The sequence below is a fragment of the Triticum urartu genome, chromosome 1 (genome assembly GCF_003073215.2).
Source record: "Triticum urartu cultivar G1812 chromosome 1, Tu2.1, whole genome shotgun sequence".
In the NCBI taxonomy this organism is placed as follows: Eukaryota; Viridiplantae; Streptophyta; class Magnoliopsida; order Poales; family Poaceae; genus Triticum; species Triticum urartu.
In genome coordinates this window covers 536,765,746-536,782,600 of record NC_053022.1, presented here as the reverse complement: position 1 = coordinate 536,782,600, position 16,855 = coordinate 536,765,746, and the positions used below count along the sequence as shown (strand labels likewise).

The window sequence follows — 16,855 nt, the reverse complement described above, 5'->3', positions numbered from 1 at the left end:
ACATGATGTAGAGGAATAAACTCAAGCAATATGATATAAACCTCATCTTTTATCCTCGATGGCAACAATACAATACGTGCCTTGCTGCCCCTGCTGTCACTGGGAAAGGACACCGCAAGATTGAACCCAAAGCAAAGCACTTCTCCCATTGCAAGAAATATCAATCTAGTAGGCCAAACCAAACTGATAATTCGAAGAGACTTGCAAAGATAACCAATCATACATAAAAGATTTCAGAGAAGAATCAAATATTGTTCATAGATAAACTTGATCATAAACCCACAATTCATCGGATCTCGACAAACACACAGCAAAAAGAGTTACATCAAATAGATCTCCAAGAAGATCGAGGAGAACATTGTATTGAGATCCAAAGAGAGAGAAGAATTCATCTATCTAATAACTATGGACCCGAAGGTCTGAGGTAAACTACTCACACATCATTAGAGGGGCCATGGAGTTGATGTAGAGGCCCTCCGTGATCGATTCCCCCTCCAGCGGAGCTCCGGAAAAGGCCCCAGGATGGGATCCCTTGGGTACAGAAGGTTGTGATGGTGGAAATAGGGTTTCGTGGTGCTCCTGGATGTTTTCGGGGTATAAGAATATATATAAGAGGAAGAAGTAGGTCGGTGGTGCCACAAGGGACCCACGAGGGTGGAGGACGCGCCCGGGGGGTAGGCGCGCCCCCTGCCTCGTGGCCTCCTCGTTGGTTGCTTGACATCCACTCCAAGTCCCCTGGATCACGTTTGTTCCAAAAATAACTCTCCCGAAGGTTTTATTTCGTTTGGATTCCGTTTGATATTCCTTTTCTGCGAAACACTGAAATAGGCAAAAAAAAACAGCAATTTCCACTGGGCCTTGGGTTAGTAGGCTAGTCCCATAAATAATATAAAATTGTATAAATAAGCCCATTAACATCCAAAACAGATAATATAATAGCATGGAACAATCAAAAATTATAGATACGTTGGAGACGTATCAGCTAGATATATAGACTTAATTACAGAAGTAGTACTTACACACGGTAGCATGTCACGAGTGTTTTGTCGAGGGCCTTTTGATTGTATAATTGGAATAACTCATCAAATTCAACAGTGAACAGACCAGTTCCAACGGGGTCGTGCTCCTCTTTAATTCTCATTGTCAAAACATCCTTTCCAGACTCGCTGTAGGTTTTCATGTACCATTGATGGAATCTTCGCATCATCATTGTTAGAGGAGGACTTCCATCTTTGAGGAGAGGCTTCCCGTACTGGTATCTGAATTCGTCCACCTCCATTGTTTCAAACTATACATCATCGCCCAGGCAATCAGCAGGATTGGTACCGGGCACCATCCCCAGCAGATTAGCGACGAGATCGCTAGACACCTTGAGCGGGGGCCACGATTGGTTCGCCTGTTCGCCGAGCTGGGGCATTTTTTCCCACTTCTTCGTTTTGCTAACCTTTTATCACTGGAAGTAGTTCCTGACCGCCACGCATCTTCATATGTCATTTTAAGAGTGCGGACATAATTGGAATACGGCGAAGGCGGTGGTGGTCGCTTCAGGGCATCGATAGTGCGTTGAGCTTTCACCGGATCTATATTCTCCTTCAGAGGTGGAGGTTTCTTTGCAAAAAATCCCTCACTTGGGCTTCACAGATCTCCGTGTTTTCCTTCTCGGTCCTCTCGTATGGTAACTTTTCCAGAGTCTTGAGAGATGGACGTATCTGAATTGCCGCCTCCCGCCTCTGCTTGTACTGCTAGCCGCCGAAGCGGCGGCGTCTCTCTTCCGTTGTTGCTTATGAGGCGCAGAAGGAGGCAGAGTGCTCCAATGTGCCAGAGGAGCCGGAGCGCCGACGTCTGGCTTCCACCGTTGCTGACAAGGCGGAGGAGGAGGCGAAGTGCTTCGATGCGCCGGAGCAGACGAAGGAGGAGGCGGAGTGGCCTCACGCACCGGAGGAGGCGGAGAAGGAGGCGGAGTGCCCTGATCACTCACCGGAGGAGGAGGAGGAGGAGGCGAAGGCGTCCAGTTTGGAAGCTTGATGTACTCCTTCCGCCATAGACATGTAGTCCTCAGAGCATGACCCAGCTGATTCTCCGCTTCACCTATAGGGTGGTCAAGCTCGAGCTCCTCAAATCCCTCCGTTACTTCATCCACCATCACAACAACATAGCCATGTGGAATCGAACGGCAGTGAAAACTTCCGTCAGGTTGAGGAGGTGCAACAGAGCCGACGGCCGCCTAGATGAACTAGGACGTGCGTCATGATATTGAAGAAGGATGGTGGGAACACCAGCTCGAAACTAACAAGACATTGCACCACATCACTCCTTAACCTTGGTAGGATTTCTGGATCGATCACCATCTGAGAGATTGCATTGAGGAATGCACATAGCTTCACAATGGCTAATCGAACATTTTCCGGTAGAAGCCCCCTCAATGCAACCGGAAGCAGTTGCGTCATAATCACATGGCAGTCATGAGACTTTAGGTTCTGGAACTTTTTCTTTGGCATATTTATTATTCCCTTTATATTCTACGAGAAGCTAGACGGGACCTTCATACTGAGCAGGCATTCAAAGATTTCCTTCTCTTCTTTGGTAAGAGCGTAGCTGGCAGGACCTTCATATTGCTTTGGAGGCATGCCGTCTTTTTCGCGCACACGTTACTGGTCCTCCGGTGCCTCCGACGTATCTTTTGTCTTCCCATACACGCCCAAGAAGCCTAGCAGGTTCATGCAAAGATTCTTCATCACGTGCATCACGTCGATTGAAGAGCGGACCTCTAGGTCTTTCAAGTAAGGTAGGTCCCAAATTATAGATTTCTTCTTCCACATGGGTGCGTGTCCCTCAGCGTCATTCGGAACAGATAGTCCGCCGGGACCCTTTCCAAAGATTACTTGTAAATCATTGACCATAGCAAGTATGTGATCACCGGTACAGACGGCGGGCTTCTTCCAGTGATCTGCCTCGCCTTTGAAATGTTTGCCTTTCTTTCGACACTGATGGTTGGTCGGAAGAAATCGACGATGCCCCGGGTACACATGCTTCCTGCATTTGTCTAGATATATAATGTCGGTGCCATCTAAACAGTGCGTGCATGCGTGATATCCCTTGTTTGCCTGTCCTGAAAGGTTAGTGAGAGTAGGCCAATCATTGATGGTTACTGATGACCCACAAGTGTAGGGGATCTATCGTAGCCTTTTCGATAAGTAAGAGTGTCGAACCCAACGAGGAGCAGAAGGAAATGATAAGCGGTTTTCAGCAAGGTATTCTCTGCAAGCACTGAAATTATCAGTAACATATAGTTTTGTGATAAGGTAATTTGTAACGGGTAACAAGTAATAAAAGTAAATAAGGTGCAGAAATATGGCCCAATCCTTTTTGTAGCAAAGGATAAGCCTGGACAAACTCTTATATAAAGGAAAGCGCTCCCGAGGACACATGGGAATTATCGTCAAGCTAGTTTTCATCACGCTCATATGATTCGTGTTCGGTACTTTGATAATTTGATATGTGGGTGGACCGGTGCTTGGGTACTGTCCTTCCTTGGACAAGCATCCCACTTATGATTAACCCCTATTGCAAGCATCTGCAACTACAACAGAAGTATTAAGGTAAACCTAACCATAGCATGAAACATATGGATCCAAATCAGCCCCTTACGAAGCAATGCATAAACTAGGGTTTAAGCTTCTGTCACTCTAGCAACCCATCATCTACTTATTACTTCCCAATGCCTTCCTGTAGGCCCAAACAATGGTAAAGTGTCATGTAGTCGATGTTCACATGACACCACTAGAGGAGAGACAACATACATCTCAACAAAATATCGAACGAATACCAAATTCACATGACTACTTATAGCAAGACTTCTCCCATGTCCTCAGGAAAAAATGTAACTACTCACAAATCATATTCATGTTCATAATCAGAGGGGTATTAATATGCATAATGGATCTGAACATATGATCTTCCACCAAGTAAACCAACTAGCATCAACTACAAGGAGTAATCAACACTACTAGCAACTCACAAGTACCAATCTGAGGCTTTGGGACAAAGATTGGATACAAGAGATGAACTAGTTTGAGATGAGATGGTGCTGGTGAAGATGTTGATGGAGATTGACCCCCTCCCGATGAGAGGATCGTTGGTGATGATGATGGTGATGATTTCCCCCTCCCGGAGGGAAGTTTCCCCGGCATAACAGCTCCGCTGAAGCCCTAGATTGGTTCCGCCAAGGTTCCGCCTCATGGCGGTGGAGTTTCTTCCTGAAATCTTGGTTATGATTTTTTTTCCTCGACGAAAGACTCCATATAGACAAAGATGGGCATCAGAGGGCTAACAGGGGGCCCACGAGGCAGGGGGTAGGGCGCGCCCCCCACCCTCGTGGACGGTGGGTGGCCCCCCTCTGGTACTTCTTTCTCCCAATATTTTATATATATTCTGAAACGTGCTCCTGTGAAGTTTCAGGACTTCTGGAGATATGCAGAATAGGTCTCTAATATTTGCTCCTTTTCTAGCCCAGAATTCCAACTGTCGGCATTCCCCCCTCTTCATGTAAACCTTGTAAAATAAAAGAGAATAGGCATAAGTATTGTGACATAATGTGTAATAGCAGCTCATAATGCAATAAATATCGATATAAAAGCATGATGCAAAATTGACATATCAGTTACAAACAACAACGCATGTAGGTCAAATTCTTGTTGTTTGTGCTCATCCCACACACGTACACCATTTCCATTCCACAGCTGTAAAAGTTCTTCAACTAATGGCCTTAGGTACACATCAATGTCGTTGCCGGGTTGCTTAGGGCCTTGGATGAGAACTGGCATCATAATGAACTTCCGCTTCATGCACAGCCAAGGAGGAAGGTTATAGATACATAGAGTCATGGGCCAGGTGATGTGATTGTTGCTCTGCTCCCAAAAAGGATTAATGTCATCCGCGCTTAAACCAAACCATATGTTCCTTGCTTCACCTACAAAGTCCTCCCAGTACTTTCTCTTGATTTTTCTCCACTGCAACCCGTCAGCGGGTGCTCTCAACTTCCCGTCTTTCTTACGGTCCTCTCTGTGCTTCCTGCATTTGTCCAGATATATAATTTCGGTGTCATCTAAACAGTGCGTGCATGCATGGTATCCCTTGTTTGTCTGTCCTGAAAGGTTAGTGAGAGCATGCCAATCATTGATGGTTACAAACAACAACACATGTAGGTCAAATTCCTGCTGTTTGTGCTCATCCCACACACGTACACCGTTTCCATTCCACAGCTGTAAAAGTTCTTCAACTAATGGCCTTAAGTACACATCAATATCGTTGCCGGGTTGCTTAGGGCCTTGGATGAGAACTGGCATCATAATGAACTTCCGCTTCATGCACAGCCAAGGAGGAATGTTATAGATACATAGAGTCACGGGCCAGATGCTGTGATTGTTGCTCTGCTCCCAAAAAGGATTAATGTCATCCGCACTTAAACCAAACCATACGTTCCTTGCGTCACCTACGAAGTACTCCCAGTACTTTCTCTCGATTTTTCTCCACTGCGACCCGTCAGCAGGTGCTCTCAACTTCTCGTCTTTCTTACGGTCCTCTCTGTGTCATCGCATCAACTTGGCATGCTCTTTGTTTCTGAATAGACGTTTCAACCGTGGTATTATAGGAGCATACCACATCACCTTGGCAGGAACCCTCTTCATGGGGCGCTCGCTGTCAACATCACCAGGGTCATCTCGTCTGATCTTATATCATAATGCACTGCATACCGGGCATGCATTCAAATCCTCGTACGCACCGCGGTAGAGGACGCAGTCATTAGGGCATGCATGTATCTTCTGAACCTCCAATCCTAGAGGGCATACAACCTTCTTTGCTGCGTACGTACTGTCGGGCAATTCGTTATCCTTTGGAAGCTTCTTCTTCAATATTTTCAGTAGTTTCTCAAATCCTTTATCAGGTACACCATTCTCTGCCTTCCACTGCAACAATTTCAGTGTTGTACCGAGCTTTGTGTTGCCATCTTCGCAATTGGGGTACAACCCTTTTTGTGATCCTCTAACATGCGATCGAACTTCAACTTCTCCTTTTTCACTTTCGCATTGTCTCTTTGCATCAACAATGACCCCGCGAAGATCATCATTAGGCACATCATCTGGTTCCTCTTGATCTTCAGCTTCCCCCCGTTGTAGCATCACCATATTCAGGGGGCACATAGTTGTCATCATCCTCTTCTTCTTCGGTGTCTTCCATCATAACCCCTCTTTCTCCGTGCTTGGTCCAAACATTATAGTGTGGCATGAAACCCTTATAAAGCAGGTGGGTGTGAAGGATTTTCCGGTCAGAGTAAGACTTCGTATTCCCACATATAGGGCATGGACAACACATAAAACCATTCTGCTTGTTTGCCTCAGCCACTTCGAAAAAATTATGCACGCCCTTAATGTACTCGGAGGTGCGTCTGTTACCGTACATCCATTGCTGGTTCATCTTCGTGCATTATATATAATTAAGTGTGTCAAAAACCATTACAGAACATCATGATTACAGAAATGACCAAAATAATAGAAGTTCATCATCACATTAAAACCAAAGTACATACATAGTTCTCATTGAACAACATATAGCTCTCCAGAGCATCTAATTAAACCATACATTGAAACTATCTAAAACATTTCAATGCAACAACAAATGCGATCATAATTGCAACTAAGGTAACAATTGATCCAACGGCATAATGATACCAAGCCTCAGTATGAATGAGAGAGAGCGGCGATGGCACGGACGGGCTCGCACGCTCCTGCTATCCGGCAAGGACGGAGTGGCGACGCGTGGCGTATAGTATTAAATGCAATTGTATGTACAAAGCACCGTTACATACGTTTGCAAGCGAGTTGACGAAGACGGTGACGGCGAATCTAACAAGGGAGAATCGGTACAGGATATTATTGTTCCGTTGGTACAGATGGGTTGTGACTGCTCACGTTACACAATTCCGTCTCGTGATTCCGTTGCATAAACGCGCGTGCGGGATGCCTAGGTGAATACTATAATGTAGGGCACCGTCATCTGTCCGGGGCTGGAAAGTAAAAGCAGATCTGTCTTCTACCCCTGGGGCGGTGGCGATAGCGAGGAGCTCATGGCTATGGAGGTCGCGACCGCCGGAGAGGAGGAAATCGATTTCTTGTCCGATCCGGTCGACAGGTAAACCTTGCCGCTCCCACTTTATGTTCTCTGTGGTAGGATAGAGCAGTTCCTTACTTTCATACTCGTCCCGCTTGAAAAATAGATTTCCACTGCTGGATCTGGACGGAGCAGAGCCGCTGTTGAAACATGGTGCGAACCAAGCGCCAGTGTGCGGGCCTGCTGAATCCAGCATTGCTGAAGCGGGAGATGCCATAGTAGCCATGGAAACTGATCTGAACAGCACTTGCGAAGCAGTAGTGCTGTCTGCAGCAGCTTCAGAGCAATCTACAGGGAAAGACAACCCTGAAGCCCCTGGCTGGACGAAGAGGTACATCTGCACGCATTAGCTTTACTATGTTTGATTTGTGCACTAATTGTTCCTCCATGTGCATGCCATGTGCTAAAACACCTAAGTGAAAAAAATTCTGAAATACATCTCTATACATGCAGAATCCGGGTTGGGCATGTACCTGAGGAAAGACCCCCATGTGCTTCTAGGATGAGTGCGCTGGAACTAACACTGCGAAGCTATGCAGAAAACAAAACTGAAACTGTCATAGTTCCTGCTGTGGGAAGGAACTTTGATACACTCGGTGAAGCTTATGATTACTACAATCTATATTCATGGAGGTTGGGTTTGAGTAAGATATGGCAAAAGCCGGCTAAATGTCGAAAGAACCAAATGCATGCAGGAGATAGTTTGTGGATGTTCGGTGAGTAGTCATTTACTGTGATACGTATCGCTGCCTATGAGTGAAGATGTTATTGACAAATACTGTGATGTTCGTTTTTTTGTACATTTTTGGGAATACCAAAGAAGGATAACAAATGTACATGCCGATGTAGATGCCCTGCTATGATACGGCTGCTGCGTTCAGCCGATAATGGCTGGTATATAAATGAGTACAGGACAGATCACAACCATGCTCTCACTGAAAAATGTGGTGAGAAAGTTTACTGGCCTTCACACAAGCATATTGATATATACACACGTGATGTGATTAAACAACTCCGTGAAAACAACATTAGCGTTGGCAAAGTTTACAATATAATCGGAAGTTTCTTCGGTTCAATGAGCAATGTACCATTCACCAAAAGAGCTCTCCGAGGGTTGTGTGGCAAGATCAGTCGTGAACAAGCTGATAATGATGTGAAGAAGACAATGGATGTTTTTGCAGAATTAGGAGCAAAAGATTTCGGGTTGTACTACAGAGTACAGCCTGACGAAGAAAGCCGCATACACAATCTGTTATGGTCAACTGGTGCCAGCAGAGCACAATACTACTACTTTGGAGATGCAATAACCTTTGATACAACTTACCGCACAAACATGTATGACATGCCATTTGGACTGTTCGTTGGAGTCAACAATCACTTCCAGAGTGTGATATTTGGTGGTGTGCTCATCAGGGATGAGACAGAGGAAAGTTTCAAGTGGGTCTTTAGTGAATTCATCCGCATGATGGGTGGGAAGCATCCACAAACAATACTAACTGGTGAGGAATGCAATAAGATATTTTGCTTAATCTCTCGTATTGTCGAACACTGTGTTGTAGACCAATGCAGAGCAATGGAATTAGCTATTGAGAAAGTTATGCCTGACACAACACACCGATGGTGCAAATGGCATGTGCTCAAAAAAGCAAAGGAATATCTTGGATCGTATTACACAAAACGCAGCAAATTCAAGTCAGATTTCCACAAAATAGTATAGCACATGTTGACAGTAGACGAATTTGAATCAGCATGGGAGGAGATGATTGAAACATATGGTCTGCAAAAGAACAATTACCTCACCCAGATATATGAGACAAGAGAGAAATGGGCGAAGCCATATTTCCATGGAAAGTTTTGTGCTAAGATGACCAGTACGCAGCGCAGTGAAAGTGCCAACCACATGTTGAAGACTTATGTTCCAGCTAGTTGTCCAATGCATCTATTTGTTCGTCAGTACATGCGGCTTCTTTTTGATAGAGAGGCAAGTGAGAACTATGAAGAGAGGAGAACCAAAATAGTAAGTTTTTCAGAAATTGTTATTCGGATTTTTTTAGTGTGTGATGTCATGTCATCTTATAAATATAATGTCTGCTTTTTCAGGTGTCCCCTGTAATGAGAATGAACACACCCTTGGAGCATCATGCTAGCAAGGTGTACACTCGAGCTATATTTGACATGTTTGGCCAAATCACATATGAAGCATCACAGTACAGAGTTGAAGAAGTTGAAAAAGGTAAAACATACTTTGTCAGACGACACCATCCAGAAAAACATGAAATGTGGTGTAGGGTTCTATATAAGGTAGAACTTGTTGATGATGGACCACAAGTGTTCTGTGAATGTGGCAATTTTGAGCACACTGGCCTGCTCTACTGCCATGCTGTCAAGGTAATGCACTGCCACATCCTGCTGCTAAAAAATCTGAAAAGTTCTCTTTTGAATGCATGTATGATGAAACACCACCTATGTGTGACAGGTACTGGATTTCATTGGCATAGATCACATACCAAAGAAGCATATTCTCAAACGTTGGACGAAAGATGCATGAGATATACTGCCAGCCCATCTGTCATACCTTCAGAAGGATAGCATTTCTGTAAAGTCAGTAACATTCAGACATTCAAATCTCTACAGCCATGCACTTGAAGTCGTGAGGTTAGGGGATGCAAATCCAGAGGCATATGGGATTGCAATGGAAATGCTCAAGATAACAATGGATAAGTTAACACCTGTAGCTGCTACCCGTGATGGCATGGGATTGGAGGACAGAACTCATCAGATGCAACTTAAAGACAAGGAACCCGTTCCAGCAATCGCATACACCAGCAGCAATGCAAGTGATGCAGAAGGCAGCGTTATCGGTGATTTTGTAGGGCTGAAAGCACCAGAGCGGAAAAGGAAAGCTGGGTGACCTACCAACAGCAGAGATAAACCTCCATACAATGATCGGGGTGCAAAAAGCAAAAGGTTAAAACAATGCAGACCTACTGAAGATGGTGATAAGTGCAGCACGAGCAAGCGCACTCGTTTCTGCAGCATATGCCGCGAACCTGGACACAAGAGCACAACTTGTCCGCAAAGAGGTGATCTTCCTCAGAAGGAAAGGAAGGAGGCAAAATGCTCAAATTGTGGAGTCGGTGGCCATAGGAGAAACACCTGCAACAAGCCAAGAGTTGTTCTCCATATTGCTGCCAACACTGATATAGACGCAAATAGAATTAGTGCTTTGGTTTGAACTCATGTGATACACGATGTTGAGGGCTTTGCAGCCAGTAGATGATAACTCTCTGTAATAAGACATGGCATTTGTTGCTGTGCGGCACAAATCTTGTAACTTATTGTGGTCTGAACAATTTTTCTGCTCTGTATTTTCAAAATGGAATTTTATTTTTCTGTAAATTCATTCCCCCGAGTGTATATATTCACTTCTACCTTAGTCCTCGCATGCAGCATTAAAATCCTATCGCGGGTGTGGATGACAGCTGTGAACACAAGCCATGATGTGTGCGCTGAGCGCGAACCGCCCGCCGTTTGAATTTTGTACTGATCGGGCGCGCTCGGGGCACCACGCTGTGCTTAAATACCAATACCTTGCCTCTCGTCCGGCACCCCTGACTCTCACACCAACCTCCACCACTTGCCACCCCAATCCCCCCAAGCCCTCTACATCCTGCTGCCTATGAGCAAGGTGTGCGAAAAGCAAATCGGTGTGTGCATACCGCATACAAGTTTACACAAGTGATACAATTCTATCAGCAAAGCTAAGCATGTCAGACTGCATCCTACTCCGCAGCAACGACATGCTCAGCGTGCACTTTGCATTCTGCTGCTTCAGCATCAGGCTCAGCTCTTCAAGGACCTGCAGATTGCACAATGCTTGTCTTAAAAACCGATATCCATCAACATTTCAACAATAAAAAGTCATTGCATTACCCACCCAGAACCCCACCTAATTAGATGAACAAAACTTACCGGATCACCGTAGCAAGTCTGGCGCAAATGATTTGCAAAATCCCTTGGCCCAAGTGAATGATATGCCGACCTCACATCACCCAAATAGTCAGCTGGTGCCGTCGTTGCATGCACACCCAAATCCGGAGTCCGTTGGTCCACTCTATTAGGCACCCTTGGAATTGATTGCTTCAATGAACCTGATGATACATGGTAGTCAATGCATCCTTGGCGCGTCGTGTCTGGCCGCGTGTACATAACTAGCTCTGCAGGCCGCACCTACAAGCATGGAACAAAAAAACTTAGACAAACAAAATCACTTCTCAACCTCGACCGAAATGAATTTTTAGACCAACAACTACAAAAAACATACCCCTGCAGGGACATAACCCCACTTCCCGTGCTTCATGCCATAAGCCATTATGATCATCTGCCGAAACCTTTTCTGTTCGAAGCACTGCACGCAGGGCAATTCAGATGGCGACATATTGAACAATCCAAGGTCAATGTTGTCCAGCAAGAAAAGCTGCCATGGATTATAATCAAGTAAGCAACAAGAATTCAATAGTACACACACATCGCTTCCTGAAAATCCACACCCAAACTATGAAAACCTAAAAATGTGTTCACCTGGAAAAAAAAGGTGGCACGCAAACATATGAACCGTTGCCGCTTTGCTTTGATAATCATTCTGCAACTTCACAACAGCTGACATCAATTTCTGCATAGCATACTCACACCAATTGAACTGCGGGATCAATTCTGGATTGGCCAGAGCACCCCAGAAATCAATGGTCATGGTGTCATGCTTGGTACACGGTGCTATCAAATAGCCCATGACAAAGATGACGAATGCAATTTGAAAACAATCCTTTTCAATTTTACTCGAATCCTCTGAAATATCTCTACTTATAAAACCTTCAGCCACCTTCAGATTATGAGCAACTGTACTGTCCATCCCAATTGACTGCTTGATGAAATTGATTGCAGACTGAGAAATTTGTGCATCCCTGCCACCCACATCTCGATTCCCGCATGGGATGCCAAAAACCTTGTGGAAATCTTCTGCTGTGAAACCAATCGTATTGTCATTATCAATGGCGATTGCACGACACCGAGCATTCACCTTCCTCATAACCCAAGCACTCATCCTCAGGTCCAACTTGACAAGCATTGGGAGCTTCAGAATTGCACCAAAACCAATTTCGGTTACAAGCCATCTCTTGTATTCGTCAAATTTTGCAACCATCTCTACAACACGCTTAACTGACAACCGAGAAGTAATAACTGGCTGATGTTCTTCTGTCGGATCAAGTGCAGGCTCTCCCTCACCCACCGCTCCATCAGAAAAATCATGTTCCTCAAACTCTTCGTCCATCTACAATATTGCAACTGAATCACTACATGGATCTACTCCTCAATTCCAAGCTACAAAATCTATATGCAAAACTACATGCCACAGCCGAAATTAGATCTGACGCCATGAAAAACGTACCAGCGAATACCCGGGCAACGAGGCGCCAAGCGCCGCACCCGAGCAGCTACTGCAAACCTCCCTTCAGAGCCGACGGAGAAGATACCTGCTTCACGAGATCCAGATCTAGCGACCTTTCTTTGAACTAAAGCTCCGGCTGTGACGTCTCTGACTGGATAGCCATTCAGATGCGGATAAGGGGGTAGGTGGTCAAGCACATCGGACAAGGCTCCGGGCGATTTAGATGCCAAGGGATGCACGGGGCAGGGCAGTCTACGCACGACGGGCCAACCCACCAGAACGAACAGCCCAATCACTTTGAGGGACGAGGAGTACTACTGTTACACGCTTGTTTCACCTCCTATGCGTTAATATTACTGACCGGATATTAAAAATCAAAAAAACTTGTGCTTGACGAATGTTAAACAAGCATCTGACAGTACAACAATTTTGTATAGAAAATCTTAATAATGTATATGAAATTAAGCAGCGTGTGCAAAAAAAATTAAGCAGCATGTGCAAAAAAATGTTCAAAAGTGTATAAATAAAATGTTTCTCTTGCCTAAGAGTGTATACCAATTATATACAGCATGTGTGAAAGGAGTTAATCATTACTTATAAAAATTATCAAGCATTTGAATAATGGTGAAAACAAGTATTAAAAAATATTATCGGCCAATTTAAAAAATGTAAATGCATAAAAAAAAAGAACGACCACCCATGAAAAAGCACCACTTCTGTTTAAAATATTTATATGTGTTCATAGAAAATGTTGCCATAATAAAAGATGTAATTCTTTTATTTTCAAAAAAAATCATTATCAGTCAATTCAAAAACATACTAAAAAAATATGCATCTAAAAAATATGGACATATATAAAAATATAAACTTGTATTTTAACAAATATATCTTTGCCGTACAGGAATAAATGTAAAAACTAAATCTAAGTAACACAAAAGGAATAAAAAAATTATGCCTGAATATCTGCATACAAACAATGGTTAACCATGTTGGTGACCATCCGTTTCATACATGCACGCCAGCTCCTAAAAATCACGGCTTAAAATGCAAAAAGGAAAAATGACATTCATGCTGAAAAGCCATCTCTCGAAACTCCCATTCTGACAGGATAAAAAAAGACATATTTCACACACCGTAGGCATCATCATTCATAGTATCACACAGGACATTACATCTGCAGCTCGTCCACACTTAGCACTACATGGCAGCGTCACGTCCACACATCGACCAACTAGAAAAGCATAACGTAATTTTGCATAACACTAAGCCTATGCCTAGTTAACCACTCTGCCGTCTCGGCCAGATAAGAACGGCCACGTCACCTAATTAACCAGGCGCAGGACAACATCTGCCACCAGCAACAGCAGAATTGCCACCCCAATTACCAGGTTTGCTACAGATACCACCAGGTTGATGGAGGCGGCGTCGGCGACTGTCACACCCTGCCGACCGGCAGCTGGAGCTGTCGCGAGCATATATCCTGCGACTGCACTAGCAAACGATGCAGCCTGCGACGCCTCCGGCGGCCCATTTTGCTGCACCGGCTGGCCGTGGTCAGCCTGCACAACTTGAGCTTCGACAGCTTGCCCACCCTGTATCTGACCCGGACCGATTTGACCCACAGCAGCTTCTCCTCCTTCAAGATTGGCCAGATGCGCTGCATAGCCTTCCTGCCACCTGTAGAAATCGCATCCGCACGCTGAAGGCTGCAATGGATCCACAAGAACACGTACCTCGTGATAATCTACCCAGCTAAACATCTCAAAAAACACGGTTGTGATTCCGGCACTTGTAGAAACACTGACCGGCGTTCTGCCCGCGCCTAGCAACGTAGGTCACCACGTTCCTGCCGCAATCCGGACAAGGCACGATTGGCGGAGCAGCTGGATCCGCCATCTTCGATACCTAGGGATCTATCTGCTCCGATTTGGTGCGACCTAGAAGAAACTGTGGGGTGAGTCTAGGGTTTCGTCTTGCGATTTTGGGGATCGAACGGGGACCAGATCCAGAAGGGCCCGTGGATTGCGTTAAATACATCCAGTGGGCCGCCAACTACTTACTGTACCTCACCGTTACAGGCCGTCTCGTACTTCCGGTACACACAAGTCCAGAACAGTAGACAGACGACGCGTTACATAAACACCGTGAAATCCTCGTCTAACGCCTGAGCCACCAACGTCTCTTGCCCGTTACGTACGCACATTAACTGTACTCACCCGTCGCGTACAATACAGCGGGCCCCTCGCGCCTCCAGCGGATCGAACGCATACAGATTCCGAGAGCGCGCGAGCTCGTCCGCGCCTAGCAATTATCGCAGTATGAATGGCATATTTTCTAATATTTCTAATCTTCAAACGCATTGCATCCATCTTGATCTTGTGATCATCGACGACATCCGCAACATGCAACTCCAATATCATCTTCCCCTCCTCAATTTTTTTCAATTTTTCCTTCAAGTAATTGTTTTCTTCTTCAACTAAATTTAACCTCTCGACAATAGGGTCGGTTGGAATTTCTGGTTCACATAACTTCTAGATTAAAAAAATCCATGTCACGTTTATCGGCATAATTGTCATAAACACTAAATGAAACAAATAGTTATAAAAGATAATATATATACCACATCCGAATTAGAGACAGGACGAGGGCGACGGAGGCGGATACCAAAACCATCGCACTATATAATATCAAACAATAATAAAAGTAAGAAAATTACACAAGTATCTATGTAAATCATACAAGTAAGAACTTTTTCTTTTAGAAAGAAGATAAGATCAAGAGGCTCACCAAGGTGGTGCCGGCGGCGAGATCGGCGCGGGCGATCGACGGCGGTGAGGACGGGGACGGGACATGACGGACCGCCAAACCTAGACAAATCTTGAGAAAAATGGAGCTTGGACAAGGAGATTCGAGAGGAGAAAGCTTAAGTGTGGCTCGGGCATTTCATCGAACACCTCATGTGCATAGGAGGTGAGCTAGAGCACCACAAAGCTCTTCCACGGCCGGCCGAAAAAACAGAGCACTCCAGTGCTCTGCTCGCAGGCAAGGGGGTATATATATAGGCATCTATTTGGTCCTGGTTCGTGACTGGATCCGGGACTAAAGGACACCATTTGGTCCCGGTTCCAGCCACCAACCGGGACCAATGGTTGTGGGGCACATTGGTCCCGGTTCCAGGCACATTGTTCCCGGTTCGTGTCTGGAACCGGGACCAAAGGGGCCAGACGAACCGGGACCAATGGCCCCCGAGGCCCGGCCGGCCCCCTGGCCTCACAAACCGGGACCGATGCCCCCATGGGTCCCGGTTCATGAGTGAATCGGGACTAATGGGCTTACCCGGCCTGGACCAAAGCCATGTTTTCTACTAGTGATGCAACATCACCATCGCAAAAGCTTGTGGCACCTGTCGTCGTCACTTGTAGCACTCACTGTTGTCGCACGGAGCATCGACGATGGTCATTTGCAACACTGTCAGGCAATGCCCGCCTCGTCACATCACACAATGTCACCGTCACAAAGCTTGCAGCACCCGCCCTCACCATACATAGCATCATCGTCTGCCCCTTGCATCACCATGCAATGGCGACCCTTGAAGTGGCTGTCTCTTGCAACAGCTCGTGAGAGGCTTGCATCACCACTCCTGCCCATGTTGTGTCATCCTACTACCCCCTCATCCCGGTAATGCAAGGCGAGCAGCGTCGGGTAGCAATGCATGTGCAAGGGGATGGGGGGGGTCACCCATGACTGTGTGGAGAGATCATCAGACACAACACACAGGGTGGGGTGGGGGGTATGAGTGTGAGAGAGCTAGCGATAAAGGGATAATGGAGGAGGAAGTATATGCGGACAATAGTTTCAACGGAAATAAGTCAAGAGAAGATTGAAAAGGGTGCACATAGTGGACTGTTATAGACGTGTGTAGGACAATTTTCAATTGCACGATGTGAGTGATGCACACATCTTTTGAATACGAATCTAATGGTATAATGTGTCATATAACTCATACTTTGTTCACCCAAATTAGGATTAGAATTCGAGGGGCATTACATTTTAGGAAGGAAGTACGATGTGTAACCAGATACCAACCACGTGTTTCTAGCCATATGTGGATTTTTTTTGGCACATTCTACACTGTTATAACATCTCGTGTAAACTAACTACATTTTTAAACAAATCCTACCCTAGTACCCTACTATGAGAGCAACTATAATAAGATGACATAAACATGTTATAAGAGTTAAG

At 45.3% G+C, this 16,855-nt stretch overlaps 2 protein-coding genes across 3 annotated transcripts; both read right to left on the bottom strand.

Moving 5' to 3' along the window:
• Positions 1-10,670: 10,670 nt before the first annotated feature.
• On the bottom strand, positions 10,671-12,819 carry LOC125537973. The gene is made up of 5 exons (XM_048701294.1): positions 12,614-12,819; positions 11,749-12,496; positions 11,492-11,644; positions 11,140-11,397; positions 10,671-11,026 (listed from the first exon to the last, which is right to left on the bottom strand). Exons 2-5 carry the CDS (start codon positions 11,806-11,808, stop codon positions 10,898-10,900), a joined length of 600 nt encoding a protein of 199 aa, XP_048557251.1. The 5' UTR covers positions 11,809-12,496; positions 12,614-12,819; the 3' UTR covers positions 10,671-10,897.
• Positions 12,820-13,618: 799 nt separating this feature from the next.
• LOC125537960 lies at positions 13,619-14,703 on the bottom strand. 2 transcript variants are annotated; one of them, XR_007296150.1, is made up of 2 exons: positions 14,419-14,703; positions 13,619-14,319 (listed from the first exon to the last, which is right to left on the bottom strand). XR_007296150.1 is itself a non-coding variant. In XM_048701281.1 (2 exons), exons 1-2 carry the CDS (start codon positions 14,507-14,509, stop codon positions 14,049-14,051), a joined length of 333 nt encoding a protein of 110 aa, XP_048557238.1. In that variant the 5' UTR covers positions 14,510-14,690; the 3' UTR covers positions 13,625-14,048. The 2 variants fall into 2 exon arrangements, 1 of the variants encoding a protein (XP_048557238.1); XM_048701281.1 differs by having other exon boundaries at positions 13,625-14,290; positions 14,419-14,690.
• Between the last annotated feature and the right edge of the window lie 2,152 nt (positions 14,704-16,855).

Bases quoted from the DNA above. Each gene is read 5' to 3' on its own strand.
- LOC125537973 (XM_048701294.1), bottom strand. From the start codon at position 11,808: ATGATTATCAAAGCAAAGCGGCAACGGTTCATATGTTTGCGTGCCACC. The intron at 11,645-11,748 runs GTGAACACATTT...AATCCATGGCAG, and splicing joins GTGCCACCTTTTTTTTCCAG to CTTTTCTTGCTGGACAACAT. The intron at 11,027-11,139 runs GTAAGTTTTGTT...TGCAATCTGCAG, and splicing joins AGACTTGCTACGGTGATCCG to GTCCTTGAAGAGCTGAGCCT.
- LOC125537960 (XM_048701281.1), bottom strand. From the start codon at position 14,509: ATGGCGGATCCAGCTGCTCCGCCAATCGTGCCTTGTCCGGATTGCGGC. The intron at 14,291-14,418 runs GTCAGTGTTTCT...CGATTTCTACAG, and splicing joins TAGGCGCGGGCAGAACGCCG to GTGGCAGGAAGGCTATGCAG.